We start from the raw sequence: 18028 nt of genomic DNA on the forward strand, positions 1-18028 counted from the left end.
TCCTTCCTAGGAACTGAAGGTGAGTATGAGTTTTATGAGGATGACCTACACTCCAGTGAATATAGTGGCTTTCCCTGTTGAAGGCCTTCTGTGTTCAGGTAACATTGCAGACATTTGAGTTATGTCATCTCTAAGCCTCATGTTAATCCAGCAGAGATAGGCATGATTATCCCTATTTTTCAGGTGAGGAGACTGAGGACAGGGGGAAGGTTAAGTCACTTCTTCAAACTCACACAGGTAGAAATGCAAATTTATTGTCAGATTGGGATGGGTGCTATGGCCAGTATCCAGGTGAGAATGGGTAAATGCCCATTAGCAGGTAGACCACCTCTCTCCTTACCGATGCCTCCTTAGTGTTGGTCTCCTCTGATGCTGACTTGGCGACCTTCTGGATGATGGGAGCGATGTTGGTGGGGCCATAGAGCTGGAGTTTGGGAAGGCAGCTCTGGTAGGCTTCCACAACTCCTTGAATCCCTGAGGTGGAATTGGCAAAGATCAATAGCTAAATAGTCCCCCTGAATATATTTATAATCAAACACACACACACACACACACACACAAATGAAGCATTAACTTCCCCCAAATAGTCCTTATCAATAGCACATCTATGTTCTTAAGATAAAAAAGAAAATACCACATCTGGGCTGGTATCTCTGCCTCCACTCCCACTAAAATAATTTTCTTTATTCATTTTACTTATTTTTTTTTGAAATTGACTTGGGAAGAATTTATTAATGAATGATTGTGTTTGCTACAGAATACAAACAAGCTTTTTATGACAAAGAGAATATTCTATACCCATTAAAAAAATCTCAGTTACAAACCTATGTATTCCCAAATCTTTTTCTACACTTTCAAAAATAAGTAATTCATATTGGGAATATTTTGCAACCCTACAACTTAAAATTCAGAGAGAAATCATTTTGGTCTGAAATCATTCTCTTTAAAGGTTCAAGTCAAAAGCGATCATTTCCACCAATGTCTCCCTTATGTCTCACCTTACACAATAGATTTCATTAGATCCTCCTATTGTAATGAAGCCAACATTGTACCCATTTTACAGGTAAGAAACTGAGGCTCAGAGAGGTTTGCTGCAGACTCAGGATTCACACCCAGGTGTGTCTGGCTCTAAGGGCCATGCTCACAGCTTTAACATCCCTCTCATTTTCACACCATCCTGTTGACTCTAGTATAACCACCCCGGGCCACCTATGTGAGGATGTGTACCCACAACCATCTCTCCAAATGTTAAAGTCCTTGTGGGTAGGAATTGTGACTTTCTTTCTCATGAGCTCGAGGCAGGTCGGGCACATGGCAGCTGCTCCCCAAATGTGTGATGAATGAGCAAGATGACAGTCACAGTCATCTGCTGGGCACTGTAGTACAGGTGAGTGACGTCCATCACCATGGGCACCCCTCATTTAAGGGGGGCTTCCATCCAAGAGATCATGATGGGTGGGCTCTGCTGGAAGAGGCAGCCCTGCTAGTGTAGCTCCTCCCAGCGTAAGTCTTGGCTGCACACTGAATGTTCTAACCACGATCCCACAGAGACAGTCCCATTACCTATGATTTTTGTTCAAATGGTCCTCTCTGTGTCTGTGCCTGTGTTACCTCTCTCTTCCCCTGTTTCATCTCATCCTCCTGCACCCCTTTCTACCCTGAAACAGCACACTGGTCCTGTTTTAAGCCAGAGAGACCCACAAAGCCCCTCCTGTGATTTTTTTCCCTCCACTTCCTGCCAACCAGATTTTGGGCATCTTGGATGAGCAAGTTGTGCTCTGTTCTGCCTTTATACACATGCATGTAACAAAATGTGTATGAAAATGACTGAAAATGCTTCATTCTCTTTGTCCTGCCCCAAAGTCTGCCATTCTAAAGACAGGTGCCAAATCATTACATAGCCTGGTTTTGAAGTTAAGTGATGCTGAACAGAAGCTCTTTATCTGTTTTGGTTTTTGAGGTTTTGCCTAAGATAAGCAAGTCTGAGTTCTCTTCCAAAAATACCAGGCAGGTGAATTCTAAGATGTGAAATGGGTTAACACTGGATATGTCCTTCATTCTGCTTTGATGGAAAACCATTCTTACAGTTGAAGAGAGGGAATGGTTTGAGATGAGGGAAGCCTAAACTGTAATAAACTTGGCGTGAGGGATGATGAGAGGGAATAAGGGCAGAATGGAGATCTGGTCTCATAGGTTGTTGCGTGCAGACGCGGGGATATTGATATCATGTTCTTGGACAGTTAGTGCCAAATATGTGAAAGAAACTGCGGGATGTTCTACACCCCCACAGGATCTGAATTAATCCTGTTCAGCCCCTTCCTCCTCTATAGGAAGGAGGAGAGACACAGACATTTCCACCAGCCCACTGCAAAAATGTCTTACCATTTTCATAGCAACAGGTGTACTTGGCTCTATTTATTATTTAGAAATCAGGAGAAATGATTCTAGGATACAATTTATCATCATAGTCATCGTCATTATTTTGTGGAATGTCTTGGGAAATTTCTAGCTGGAAATAACATAATACAGACCAAAGCCTTTGAGAAGGCTCTTTCTGGCACAAAACCATGAAGTGACTTGTTTGAAGTTGCTGAGGGCATATCCTTTGCCAACATGAAAGTGTCACATGATCTCCACGCTTCCCCCTTTCCTTATTACTTCACAGAGAGGAAGTTGTGCAAAATAAATACTTGATGACAGCTTGGAAAGCAGAAGGAGGGGTACCTCATCACTGCCCATCACGTGACCCTTCCCTCAATTTTTTTTGGTTTTTGGGTGTTTTTGGCCAGAAGAATCCAGAATTGGAATCAATATTCTTGCTCTAAGCTCAAGACCTCTTCTGCATTCTGTCTTTTCCAGCTCTTACGTCTCTGCTCTGTTATGGCCTTCAGAGTAGCGTGTTTATTTGGGTCCAGGGAGCCTACTTCTCCTCTGTGGACAATCATCACTGACATACTGCATCAGGAGAGAGAAACTAAAATGGGAAAAGTACGAAGGGAAGGGCTGTGAAACACTGACTTCCTTTCACGTTGTGATTTACCTGCACATTCTGGGTTGTCTTCATTAAAGTTGATTGCGAAGTCGTGAGATACCTGGACACCAATTAAAATTTACAAAAGGAAGAAAGGAGAATGACAACATTAATCCAGTAAGGAGGCACTGGGGCTTAGAGTTTGCCAACAGATGCTCATTACATTCATTATGTGTCAAGCAGCAGGAACCATTTTAAGCCTTTACACAATCACTCTGAGATGGAGGGTGGATTCTAAGCTCCCTGTGGAGTTGAGGTGACAGGGAGATTTTCTAGAATCAGATAAATGCTGGCAGGAGGGGGAGAATAAGGCATACGAAAAAAAAAATCCAAGAAAATATTTCATAAAAATGTAACTCCAAATAGCTTCTGGATAGAAGTGTCCACAGCCCAGAGGCTTAGATTTGGTTGAGTTCTATTTGGAGCCAGTGATTAAAAAATGATAACTCAATAACCTAAGCTGTCTGCTTGACATGGCCATGGTTACAAAGGCTCCAGCAAAGCTGTTGACATTTAAGACTCATTCTAACGTAATATACAGAGCTGCCAGGCAGGAGGATTTTCACATACATACAGGTAAAAATAGACTCTTGCTTTTGGAAAAGTAATAAAGAAATAATTCCAACACAAATTCCTCTACCTGGCAGGACATATGTACAAGGTCAAATAATATGTGGTTTACTTTTTTTCTTTCTAAAACCTGATAAAATAAGAGGGGTGTCCTGGCATCTATACATTTTTATTGGGTCACTTGGAATTTTACTGAGACTTCTATTTCAAAGGCTATTTCCCACAGGACTGACTCTCTGGGGCCTAGAAAATAGGTCATTGTGTTAAAAGACCCCTCTTTTCTCAGCGGGGGTCAGAGCTGATGCTGTTGGTGCCTCGCTCACACTCCCTTGCCCTTGACTTTTCCAGGCAACTCAGCCGACTGCCAATCATCCCGCCTGCTTTATTTACCTTAAGTTTTTCTTGGGCTTCCAGAGCCTGCTTTGCCTGCCCAAGTGACAGGCTAAAAATGGTGGGGAATTAATGTCCCCTGGGAGTAATGTCCCTGGGGAGTAGCTCTTCATCATGGGCCGATGGGAGGTGGTGTGTCAATATCCCAGGTCTCTTACCCCTTGGGGTCTGTGTGCACTCTGCATTGTCTCCCGGGATTCAGCTCTGGCTGTCCATGCTGGTAATGGCTTGTTAGTAAACCCTATGTTGATTTCTCCCCATTTCCCCACTCTCTACTGAGGTTTCCTCCACCTCTCAAATAAACTACTTGCCTCCCTACTTAAATCCCTGTCGCAAGGTCCCAGGAGAGCACAAACTAAGGCGGAGGTACTTGTGGCTCAGTTTCAATGCAAACTGAGATTTTATCCTCAAGAAGTAAGTCATGGTAACTTTGTAAACACTCTGGGGGGCACCTGAGCTGCTGAGACCATCAGGGCCTGTCTGGGGCAGAGGGGAGATGAGGCATGGAAAAGGGTATCTGAATGGCTTTGGGGGAGCAGAGTGAGAATACGTAAGGGGTGCCTGTTAGGGCAGCAGGAATAAGTTAGCTGCCAGTCAGAGTGGAGCCAGGGGATCAGGACTTTAGCAAACAGCACGAAGAAGAAGTTGCTTCAGGAGGGCGACCAGGCAGATGTCAGGGATGAGGACAGAAAGGCCTGGAGCCAGGTATGCTGCACACCTTTGTCCTCAGCCCAGCTGGGTCAAGCTGAGACCGGAAGGCTGTCTGGGGTGATGTGAGGAGGACACTCAAGCATCTCAGGGCAGCTGGACTGGTTGTCCAGGTGCATTCCAGGCTCGAGGCTCAGCACCTCTGTGAGGAAGGTGGGCACCCACCTGCCCACATTCAGGAACTGATACCCCGTCTGAAGGGGACTGCATCTCCTGAGCTCTGGCTAATACTTTTATGTGTAATCTTTGAATTTTAGTGTTATCAGGCCTTTCAGTTTTTCCAGAGAAGCCAGAAATCTGACATTTTATATGAAATTGTCTAATTCTTAAAAAAAACTGTGTGTCAAATAGAATATGGCCTAATGTCTACAGGCCACCAGTCAACAACTCTTGTTCTATATTCTTCCCCCACCATGTACTGATTTCTGACAAATGCTTCTAGAATTCTGTAGCATGGTCAGCAGGAAGGCCAGTGTGGGCTACAAAGCAAACAAGGAGGAGGACAGGTCAGGGAGACAGGCTACTCCGTCATCTCTCACTCCAGCAGGAAAAGGGAGGTGAACTCCCTCTTTCACTGAAGGCCCTTGGTCTGATGGCTCTGGGGTGGAAGCAAAAGTTGGCATCTGCCTCCTGCTGTTCAGCTCAGACAAGGTCAGTAAAAGAGAAATTGATGACTGGGCGGTATTGCTTGCACTTAGCTGGGACCTCAGAGGCTTCCTGAGGCCGCAGTAGGAGCCTTGTTCCTCTCCAAGGTTCTCCCACCTGGGAGGCTGAGTCCCCTGTGGAGAGTATCCCACAGGGCCATCTGGTATACCATAGGAGAATGCCTCAGTTCCACTGCAGCACAAATCTCTCCACGTACAGTCTCTGCCTTCTTTGTGAGAAATTGGCATCGAGACCAAATAGGATTCCAGTGTCTTTACATGAGCCTTTCAACTCCAGAGTCTCTGAGCCCGAGCAGCGCTTTCTTCAGGATTTTTCTGTGTCTCCCACAAAAGACTGGTGCTTAGGGACTTGGGATGAGGGAGTCTGTAGACCTCACTGTCATGGACTTGCACTGTCAACATGGTCAATAGGGTCTTTCTCCAGGGGAGATCTGAATACATGGGTTCTGAGCCACTGGAGATCAACTTCCGAGTGTTTTCACAGTCTCTGCCTATGTCTGTAAGAAGCTAAACAATGGAACACTTCATTTGGAAATGACTCCGAGAAGCCCAATCCAGAATACCAGGAGATTGGCTGTCATCAAAACAGAGGCTCCGAGGAGCTAATCTCACTGGTTCTGAAGACCACTTCTGCTTCTTTGGGCCCTTACATAATTATATCAAAGGTCGAAAGAGTGAGACTCCTGTGAGGGAAACCCAACTCATCCTTTGTTTATAGCAAAACACTCACTCACCGTGTACTCTGGGGGTATCCTGGCACCGAACCCAAAGGCTGGGAACATTTTGTCACTGAAATTAAAACAAAGAAGTCGCTACATTTGTCCATTTAATGAGGAAGAAAAACACGAACTTGCATTACTTTGCGAGAATAGGTCACAATGCCAAATACTGACTACCCATGCTTCTTGATTACCTGTGGTAACAGGGGATAGCAATAGTGTGAGCAACTAAGATCAAGAAATAATCCCCAAAGTTCATCCCTTGACTGCTTTCCTTTACTATAGGTGAGACGATGGGCAGGAGAAGAATAAACATTGATTGGCACTACAATATGCCAGATATGATGCTAGGCCATGTACATACTTAGTTAATTTTCACACAATGTTTGAAGGTCCACCTACTTATTATTCTTGTTTTACTGATGAATAAACTGAGTCTCAGAAAGGCTAAGAAAATGACCTAAGGTGTTTACCAGTGAGCACTGTGTGATTCCAAAGCCCATGCCTTTTCTATTATACCATCATGACTTACTGATTATGTACAGCATTAAATGCGATTTCCTCTTGCACTTCCCATAACTGGGCCTCCTGACCAGATCACAAATAAGACTCTTCTTAAGCAAAATTTGTGCTGTCAGGGGATTGTTGCAGTGGGGCTCTGGAGTATTGCTCTTGGAAGAAGGCATGCCCCCCTCAGGCTATCTACCTTTTACTTTCTCTCCCATTAAAAACACAACTGAGATTTGTTCTTGGAACAGTTCCTCCATTTCGCAGTTCTTGCAGAGCCAGCCAAGGAGAAAAGGAAATTCAGATAAGGGCTCGCTATCCCAGAATGTCTCTGGATGCAAAAGGGGAGTCCCAAGCTGAGAAGTCAAAGGATCAAAGCCAGACCGTCACCCATCACTATCTAACTGATTTAGAGGTCATCAGTAGCCAATGATGGCTTTGATAGAACTTCACCAAAATATAGCCCATTTGACCAAATTTGGGACAGGGGTTGGGAGATACAGGGAAACCAGAATTCTCTGAAATCAACCTCTAAATTTGCCAGAAAATCACCAGTTCCTTCTTTCCCTTTCTATTGTGTAGATATGGGCTTCGTGGGGCATTGCACCTATCAGGTATTAGAAAAGGTATTAATGATGATAAATAGAAAATCATAAAATCTTATAAAGGATTAACCACAGCTCTGAGAAAAAAATACTTCTGGTCCTTGGAAATATTGAAATACTTTGTCTCAGAAATTCCTTCTTAGCCAAGACAAGGGTGAGCAGATGTGGGGAGGAATCAGCAAGGGAGATTTTAGAGGTACTTTCTAGTTAAGTCTGGAAGAAAACTGTTCTGGGTGGAGGATGGGTCCTGCTTCTTCCAACTCGGATGGCTCAGAAGTCAAAACAGAGAAACCTAGAAGGCTCCACATTTTTTAATTTCTTTGATAAGTTTAGGAGGGGTGAGATTTAATAGTCCACCCGTTTCTAATCACAAAACCAGTGTTCCAGATGTAATGATATTCCTTTTAACCCTTCAAGCCACCCTTGTGGATTTAAGCTTGCTGAGCATGATGCACTGTTATATAACCGAGTTTCAAGAGTACGGAGGTAGGGAAAATGCCTCACCTACAAGGGGAATAATTAATGAATCAGGATGGTCTCAGTTCTCTGAAGTCACAAAGACTCTAATAAACATACTAAAGAAAAAAATTCAAGCCTAAGCACAATAGATTTAAGCATTCATTTTCCCTGATTAGAAATAGAACTAGGAAGAGAGGAGTCTTATTATGCAAGAGGCAAGGGAAGGCAAGCTGAGCACACAAGCAAGCATCAGCATGCCAACACATCAGGGAACTTAAGATAGGATTCAGCAGCACTGAGTAAAGGGGTCATTTAGCAATTATTGAGGACTTGATTGGTAGAAACTTCCAACCTGGAAAATTCAGGGCAGATCACCACATTGCTGAAGGCAGTATTTCTTACTATTGGAATAAAATAGTATAAAATACTATCTAAGAGCCCAGGGTCTTCAGTGGCAGTGAGCTTGACGTCTTGAACTTCTTAGGGAAAGAACTTGATCAGATGACCTGCAGATGGAAGATGCATTTTTACCCTCCCTGGTAAGGAAAAGTGGGCTAAAGCAAGAGATTAATAAAAGAAAAGACAAATGACTGTGTCCATAAGGAAATGGAGATGAACTCAGAGCAAAATAGCATTTCAGAACAACTAGACATTTAATGAAGGCTGTTCTCTAAAGCAGTGGTCTTAAAGCTAGGGTACATGGACATGCAAAGCCCTTCGAGGGATATGAGAGCATGGCTTCTTTGTTTTTAAGGGAAATCAGTATTCAGTTCCTCTACCTCCCCATGTATTCTTTACTGAAATTCATCTTCTGGGAACATCTCTGATGGAAATACCTGCTCCTGATTCACACCTCCCCTCTCCCAATTAACCTCTGCTCACCCACTAGGAATCTCAGCCACCATGGTGAGTTGCTCCCGAGTGTAAAAGCTCCACAGCAGAAAATAAAGAGACACTTCCTGATGTGAACGACTCACTAGCAAACAAATCCTTTTGTAAGTCAGATAGTTTTGCTCATTTTTGCTTTACAAAAATTGTAGGAAGTGCTGATGTCAGGTGGTAGATCATTAAAAATACCTTTTGATGATAGATATGTAATTTTTTGATATAAAATTTAGAATTGAAAGAATTACATAATACTCGTAGGCAAACTCTTTCCATTACCACGGACTTATAAAAACAAGCTTTCTTAGTATTTACATTGATAAAAACAAAAAATTGGATTAGTATTGATGCTAGATTTTCCCATTCTGGTCATAGGTAACAGTCATCCACAGATATGTAAGCTAATTGGGAAAATAACCTACTATCTGTTTCACTAAGATTTTTTCATTTCTATTTTTTATAGGCAATAATCAGGTGTTGAACTTTCACAAATATTTATGATCAATTACACACTAATAAGGATTATAATAAGAACAAAACCAGAAGATATTTTTAAATACTTTGAATCTTTTCATTACAGTAAATTTTAGAGATTGGAAACTTAAAAATTTATATTCATATTTTAGTTAAAGACATGGGTGATACAGTGATCAATAAAGGAATTTCAAACCAAATTTTTAAAGATACATTGGAATGAAGTTCTATGGGGGAAGGGAATGTAAATATGAGCTCATGAAAAAGAAGAAACAAAATTCTCAGCTCAAACTGATGAAATTGTTCGCGCATTTTTTAAATGGACGATGGTAGGTATCAAATAGCTATGGCATTTAGATTCTGCTGGATGCATTTGCAAGAGTTAGGTAAGAGTTTTATTTTTAAATGTCCATATTTACATTACACTAGGATTTTCATTCTTTGTCACTATTTAAACTCTTGATGGAAAATGTTAGATTTCAATGCAAAAGTGTGTGAGGGCTATATGTTTTAACACTCTTTTTACGAGTATGTGAGCCAAAAAATTTTAAAGGTCATTAGTCCAAAATGACTTTTAAGTCTGACACTATAGTCCTTTTCCCTTTTGTGTAAGAGTATTAAAGAAAATAGCCTCTATCACTTATCAAGTATGTACAAAAGGCAAAACTTTTGTATCTAATCCTTACAACCACTCTGCAGGGGAAGTTAGATAAATCTTTCATTTGCAGTCAAGGAAACAAGGCCCAGTATAACATCAGGAGAATAAAGAGAGCCGAGCTGGGATCTGAACCCAGGCCCCCCTGTCACCAGGACCCTGTTGACTCTGCCCTTCATAGGAGGTTGGTCTGGTCTAATGATTCAGAATAATGTGCTAATAACAACAAATAACAGAATTAGCAGAACTCACCACCCCCAGGAGGCCCTCCTCGACTGTCAATCTCTCTTCTCACAAAGGATAGAGTTAATCCTTCCTTCCTCATGCGTCCCCATCCTTACATAGGCCATGTAGGGCTGTGATTCATTTATGTGCCTTTCTCTCCCATGAGACTGTGACCGACTTGAGGGGAAACCATGCTTATTAATCTCTCTGTGCCTTTACAGCACTGTGTGAGGGGCCTGGCACCCAGTAGGACCTCAGCTGCTCCATCTCACCTATCTCTCCCAATTTAACTCTGGGTCTCAATCCTGGATGCCCATTGGAATTAAAAATCCTGATCCTCAGGATGTGCACCAGGCTAATTAAATCAGGGTGTCTGGGGGTAGGGCCCAGGTACCAGCTTGTTTTAAGGCTTCCTGAGTGGTTCCAATGTGGAGCCAAGGTTGAGAACAATGGATTGGTGTTGGCAGAGTGGAAAAGGTAGCGCTGTGATGTGACCCTGCCTTCCGACTTCTAACCCAACCTTCTGCACTCAAACATGCCTGTGTCAGTTCTAACCTTGCCTCTGCACTGCTCTGAGCACACCTCAGAGGAGACGCCTGCCTCAGTGGTTTCCAGTACCCCTGCCTTATTCTGGGGTGGCCAAGCCTATTAAACGTCAGTCTGTATTTGTGAGCAATGTACCATATTCATACTCTCTTGGTAGCAGCTAGACCAGTCTTTCTATGAGGGACATGGCACGTGGTCAGAGACTCACATCTCTGCTGAGCCCAAGGAATGGATACCATCTTGGTCTTGAGCAGCCTAAAGAGACCAGGTTGTTCGTAGGAGCTGGGGAAGGGCTACAACGAACCGGGAACAGATGAGTTCGTTTGTGAGCGAACACTCTTGGGGAGCTGGAGGGGAGAGAGGGCAGGGGTCTCTCTCTCTCAGAGGTGCATAGAAAATGGGCTGGCAGGGCTGCCTTCCAGGCTCAGGACCTGAGTCTGGTCTCCCCTCAAGGCCACCCTGAGAACTCCGAGCTTCACGCGTCTCTCAAGCTGTTCAGCTTCACGGATCAGCTCATCATGACCTGTGAACAGTGACTGTACAAGGCAGGAAGAAAACCCTTGGCTGTCAGAGGCTGGGAGGAATTTCCAAGCCTCTTGGGGATTAAAAATCTCCGTGTCGCTGCAGGAGGGGGAACGGCGCCTTCTGTCAGTTTTTATTGAAGTGTTTCTTTTTGAGCAACAACCTCACTGACTTTGATGCAAGAATAAATTAATTCCAAAACCCCAACTTGAAATGTCCTGACTTCCTGTCTATTGTCTTTCCACCCACACAGAGGAGAAGCGGTGGAACCTTGTCAGTTTTCAAGAAGCCATTAGTGTGCCCATTTCAATGCTGAGGTGCCTTTTTTATATGAAAAATATAAAAGCTCCACTGAGCTGAAGAAACTGTTTTTCTTGGCCAGTTGGGGCTGACAACTTTGGTATTTTATTTTTAAATTTTTAAAAGAATCACTTGCGATGATTCTTCATGTAACCCCAAAAGTGTCATCTCTTACTTTTAGAATGAATCTGTATTTTTGAGGGAATACAAAATCCTCCCCAGGCTTTGTCTGGCTCACGTTATAAAGGGATAACAGCTCTAAAAGATGTGCAGGTCCCTCTGACTGTTGTATCTGCATCTTTCATGCAAGGTAATCAGGAAACAGAAGTTCTGCAGCTTGTCCAGTAAATCTGCTGCAGAACCGCAGCAAGGGCTCTGGGTGTCAGCATCTTAATTTCTGGCCAGCTCACCAAATCTCCTCTTTGGAATTCATTATGACACTGCCTTGTGCCTTGCAGAGTCAACTTTATTACTAAGCAGCTATTGTGTTGTATTAAGTGCTTTTACCTACTTTACCTCTTTTATGAGAATTTCAACATTTAAAAGTTCTTAAGAATCCAGAAGATGTTCCCTCTCTTCCTTCTTCTCTCATATGGACACACTTGTGTGTGTATGTGTGTGTGTGTGTGAGAGAGTGTATGTGAGAGGGAGAGAGAGAGAAAGGAGAGAATTACTGTTTTGTTGTTTTGGGGATGCAATATGTCCATCTTTTCCCTCCTTGGTAGAAGTCTCCATATGACACGAGCCCCTCTAAGAACCTCCCCGAATTGGGGTCTAAAGAAATCAGAGCTGAGATTCAAGTTGTCTTCACAGACAATATTTCAAGGTTAAGTACAAGTATCATTTCAACAAGGTAATTAAAAATGTTATTATTGCCCTCTGTTCCAAATGTGGAAAAGAGGAAGTGTTAGCAGGGGCCTTGTGTTTAGAGCTGTCTGATTTGACTGTACCTGTTCATTCATCCCCAACTGGCCACACACCCATCTGAGTTATTGGTGATGAACAGTATGAATCCAGAGACTCGCCAGTGGGAAGTCCACTGCTGGAAGCTTTCCTATTACCTGTCCTTTTGGTTTCTCTGCACTTTCTGGTCACTAGGTTGTGTCACTCCCTGTGGTGCCTGAGTATCAGGTTATCATCGTTTATAACCAATTATGAGACTAGAAAGAACAGAAATCAGGCTATTCCATGAAATCTCCCTGAAACCGGAGGACAGAGTCACTTTCTTTATTTTTCTGGTTTAATAGGTCAATTAGTTGCTGCTCATTACTAACTAGTCCTATATTACAATCATACCAGGCTGTCAACTGAGATTTACCCATATTTATATTTACACTGGTTCTATTTCAAAGAGCCTTCTTGATCAAACATGTGAACAACTTCACCTCAATCTGGAAATACTGGAAGGCAGAATAAATTCAGTTCAATGTAATTTATGTAAATCACTTCTTACAGGGAATTCTCTTGGTGGGCAAGGTCAATATTCATTATCAAGTAAAAATAAATGTAATACTGATCTGATCTCAAAATCGTGTTTTCTATACAGACTTACAAACACATACACACACTGTCGTGGGCACACACACACCTTCTGTTAAAGTTACCAACAGCTTTTGAGGTCCATGAAACCCCACTATTATGAGCTTACACTGTGGAATGAGCTGGATCTGGGTTTAAATCCTGCCCCTGGGTGTGGAGCAGAGCACAGATCACTTCACCTCCCTGCACAGTTTTCCTCTTCTGTTAAACAACACCCATGACAGAATGTTTAATGTGAGGATCAGATAGAATAGTGCCTAATAAACCAGTGCTTCTCAAACTCCAAAGTGCACATGAATCATCTGGAAATCTTGTCACAATGCAGATGCTGATTCAAATTCTCAAGTGGGACTTGATGAAGTTCCTAGGTGACGTTATGCTGCTGGTCCATGCACCAAACTTTGAGTAGCAAGGCACATACTGAAACTACAAAAGGGAAACCAAAATCGCTATCCAGTGGTCCTGCCAGCCAAGTAAGAGAAGAAAGCTAAGAAAGGATTGTTTTGGTGGTCAGTGTAGGCTTGGCATGAACTCAGTTTCTCTAGGTGTGGAGAGGATAACACATTTGGGACAAAGCTTTATTCTGTCCTCTCATGAGCCTCAGCATAACTTCATTTCCATTCTTTGGCCCAGGGTCAGGCAAGGGTCACAGGAACCCACAGAGATGGGGAGTCTCATACCTGTCATAGTCTTGGCAAATCTCCCCCACAGCTACCAAGGCCTTCAGGTACTCATTGGGCTGGTAGGGGTGGATGTAGTGCAGGGAACAGCTGTTCCTGGGGTCCCCATTCGAAGCCGTGAAATCTATAGCTACCTGGAAGAGAAGATAGGCAAATGGGTGGATTTGATTTAAAATGAACATATTTCATAGGAATTGTGATTAGCCCTGAGAGAGACACAGCCGGGGTGTGTGTGTGTGTGGGGAAGCAGTATGTTACACACCTGCCAATAAGCAGAGTTAGAGAAGAAATTCATCAGCTTTAAAAACTAGTTATTCAAATAATGGAGAGGATGTGGAGAAAAGGGAACCCTCCTGCACTGTTGGTGGGAATGTAAATTGGTGCAGCCAGTATGGAAAACAGTATGGAGGTTCCTCAAAAAACTCAAAATTGAATTACCATATGACCTAGCAGTCCCACTCCTGGACATATATCCAGACAAACTCTATTCTAAAAAGATACATGCACCCCTATGTTCATAGAAGCACTATTCACCATAGCCAAGACGTGGAAACAACCTAAATGTCCATCCGCAGATGAATGGATAAAGAAGATGTGGTACATATATACAATGGAATACTATTCAGCCATAAAAACAAATGAAATAATGCCATTTGCAGCAACATGGATGCAACTAGAGATGATCATACTAAATGAAGTAAGTCAGAAAGAGAAAAACAAATACCATAGGATATCACTTACATGTGGAATCTAAAATATGACACAAATGAACTTATCTATGAAACAGACTCACAGACATAGAGAACAGACCTGTGGTTGCCAAGGGTGAAGGGGTGTTGGGGAGGGATGGAGTGGGAGTTTGGGTTTAGCAGATGTAAACTATTATATATAGGATAGATCAACAACAAGGTCCTACTGTATAGCACAGGGAACTATATTCAATATCTTGTGATAAATCATAATGGAAAAGAATATATAAAAATAATGTATATATATATGTATAACTGAGTCACTTTGCTGTACAGCAGAAATTACACAACATTGTGAATCAACTATACTTCAGTAAAAAAAACTAGTTACTAATTTGGTTGAGGCCATTTCTATAGTCTTCAACCTCCCTCTCCCCTATGCCCTCTTTCCTCCTTGTCCAAAACAGAACTTGAGATTGACGTCCAGGTTAGAAAACCCAGCATCTGATCCACGACATCACCAGGCAGCAAGGGTAAGGGTGGAATATTGTAATTCACTAAGAAGAGTCCTTAGTGCTCTCCGGGGAGGACGATTCCATCTCTGAGACCTAGCTAAACTCCCTCAAAACTAAATTCTGTGTTAAAGATGTGGTCTGTATAACAAAGCCACTATTTTCATGAGTGACCAGTTGCAGAGAGAGATGCTGAAGTGGTTATAATAAAATTTCTGCCAGAAGCAGCTCTGTGTAAGGCTCATTCATGTAAAAACCCACCCACAACAGAGAAGACGCCTGAAGTCTACAGCATTGTCAGTGGCAAGTAGAGAAAAGAAACCTCTGTCTGGCCACCTAGTGGGCATTATCTTTGAACTTAAGTTTTTTTCTGACCCCCTACATCATCATTATCTAAATAAAAGTTGACTCACAGGACAATTTTTTAAAAAATTATGGCTGTGTTGGGTCTTCGTTGCAGTGCGCAGGCTTCTCTCTAGTTGTGGCGTGTGGGCTCCAGAGCGCATGAGCTAGTAGTTGTGGTGTGCAGGCTTGGTTGCCCCGAGGGATGTGGGATCTTAGTTCCCCATCAGGGATGGAACCTGTATCCCCTGCATTGGAAGGTGGATTCTTAACCACTGGACAACCAGGGAAGTCCCACACAGGACACTTCTTAACAACAACAACAACAAAATTCTTTAACCTGGGGGTGGTGCTAAAACGGGAAGGTGTATTTCTTCTGATTTCTAATATCATCACCAATTCAATGAAAGTTAACCTAGCAAACACCTCTCCAAAGAAATGCTTAATCTTGGAGGTGGAGAGTGGGGAGAGAGGGATTAAAATGAAAGGAGTTGTAGGGAAAGAAAGGAATGTTCATGGTGCACCCAGCTCAACAGAATCCATTCACTGGCTGACTGATGATAGAAAGGCTCTATTTTCTCTTATGATCTTGTGAATGACAAATGCTATTTGCATAACATTTGACAAAATTCCATTATAACAAACCACTGGAATATCTCATTGGATTTAAGGTGGGATGCTAGTTCTGGAAGGACAGAGGAAAGGGGCTACGTGCTCTGTGTCTGCTTCTGAAAGACCAGACTCAGTAACATTGATGGAAAAAAATGTCACCTCATCTTATATTGTAAGCCTGCAATCAGATCAAAGTAACTGGAAGAGAAAAAGCATTGACTAACAGTAATTCACTAACAACCTCTCTTTTGTTCCTTTGTAAAGTTATTCTTTCATCACTGAATTTTCCCCTTTTCTTCCTCACCCCTCCACAGGACTATGTTGAAAATAAATTTAAGGAGGATTCAAATTCTATTTTCAGAACCTCCAGATGTTTTCAATAAGGGAGTACAAACTGATAAAACGCTAATATAATACTAAGTGTTTCAAAAAAGGTCATATGAGTATTCCCCCAATGCTTAGATGCCCTTACTTTGGACAAAAAAGGGAAGAAGGGAGGGGTAACCTCTGTTGAAACCCTACTATGTGTCAGACACCTGCACTGGCAGCTTTACAGGCATTGTGTTATTTCATTCTCATAAAAACTCTGGGAGGTAGAGATTATTATTCCTTTTTATTGATGAATCTGATGCTCAAAGGTGATGAAGGTCACAAAGTCATAGGGGATGGAGCTGGGTTTAAACCCAAGTCTATATGGTTCCAAAGACTCTGCTCCTTCATCATATCATTATATACCCAAGAGAATGAGTAAGTCTGTGACTGGGATGTCCAGACATCTCGTGGGCATGTTTTATTCTTATGAAGGATGAGGAGATTTGGCCTGGAGGTAGGGATATTAACCAGGAGGCAACTACAGTAATTTAGGAGAGAAGAAATACCTTAAATGAACAACACTTTATGACCAAAGCAACTGCAAAAGGTAGGAAAACGGCAACTAAAGTGTGTGTATATGTGTGTTTGTGCGCGTGTGTGTGTATGAAGAACAGTGGGAGTTAATCTCTTCTGTACAGCAAAGTGACTCAGTTATACATATATATATATTTTCATATATTTTCCATTATGGTTTGTCACAGGATATTGAAAATATAGTTCTCTGTGTTATACAGTAGGACCTTGTTATTTATCCATTCTATATATAATAATAGTTTGCCTCTGCTAATCCCAGACTCCCATTCCTCCCCTGCCTTACCCCCCCACCTATGTCTGTGAGTGTTTTTGTTTTGCAGATATGTTGATTTGCATTGTATTTTAGATTCCACATATAAGTGATATCATACAGTATAATCAAGTATACTTCAATAAAATAAAAAAAACCAGAATGGATAAACAACAAAGTCCTACTGTAGAGCACAGGGAACTATATTCAATATCCTATGGTAAACCATAATGGAAAAAAATGTGAAAAAGAAAATACGTATATGTATAACTGAATCACTTTGTTATGCAGCAAAAATTAATACAACATTGCAAATCAACTACACTTCACTAAAAACATTAAAAGAAAAAAAACATTTAAAAAGAAAAAAAAACTGAAACAGTGGGAGAATGGGTTACTGAGGACGACTGCGGGTGACCTAAAAGGACCAGTGAAATCCAGTATCTTCTGAGATAGATTTCATCCTGAAGGTGAAAGCCAAGCCACTGAAGAAAAGTGAGGAAGACAACATGAACTGTGGTGAAAAGCTAGCTGAGGCGGCAGGAGTGGTGTTGGGGAGCCTACATGCATTTTGTGAACGAGAAGGAGGTGTAAAGCATTCCAGGTCTCACCCATGGGGCCCCAACCAGACAGAGGTCCAGATACATGCAGACAATCCCTGGAAAACTTCTCCAAGGAGGACACTCGAGAGGTACCTGAGAGACAGTGTTTGGAGAAATCAAACATCTCAGGGACTCTCGGATGTACTAAGCTCCAACACACACCCACCATTCTCTGCCTTTTTGTTCTGATGAGACACACTTAAGAGATCATGGCACCTCACCTGTGTACATAGTGTTTAGAAGGTAAAAATAGTGCTGGGAAGGCTAGAAGTAAAGCCACCTCTTTCTCTTCCACTGAGGAAAGCACTTTAGAGCTGTAGAAAATTCTAGAGGATGCAAGGATGTTATTATGGAGACAAACTTGATTCTGTTCTGATTTATTAATATCATTGCAAGTATTGCAAATCACTGGCAGGTTTAATATTTTATTATTAATAATGAGTACCTGTGGCTCCCCTCACTTGTGTTTATGATTCCCCTCTTCATGGAGCATCCCAATCTACCAGTGTTTCTTAACACTGCAACTGGCAACCTGTACCATGTGTTGATTACCTGATTGTCAAGGGTATCCTGTGATGACAAAAAATATGCTGGTGTCTTGATGTAAAACCAGAGAATGAAATCAGATAATATAA

General features: G+C 42.2%; 1 protein-coding gene across 1 annotated transcript in view; it reads right to left on the reverse strand.

Annotated features, from left to right (window-relative positions):
* Positions 1-18028, reverse strand: part of CPNE4 (copine 4) — a 572759-nt gene that overhangs the window by 9949 nt on the left and 544782 nt on the right. Inside the window, exons 11-14 of the mRNA XM_079922482.1 lie at positions 13481-13614; positions 6099-6153; positions 3041-3092; positions 341-474 (exon numbers count right to left, since the gene is read on the reverse strand). Of these exons, the coding sequence (XP_079778608.1) occupies positions 341-474; positions 3041-3092; positions 6099-6153; positions 13481-13614 (375 nt within the window). The remainder of the gene's footprint in view (positions 1-340; positions 475-3040; positions 3093-6098; positions 6154-13480; positions 13615-18028) is intronic.

The sequence above is a fragment of the Stenella coeruleoalba genome, assembly GCF_951394435.1.
Source record: "Stenella coeruleoalba genome assembly, chromosome: 5".
In the NCBI taxonomy this organism is placed as follows: Eukaryota; Metazoa; Chordata; class Mammalia; order Artiodactyla; family Delphinidae; genus Stenella; species Stenella coeruleoalba.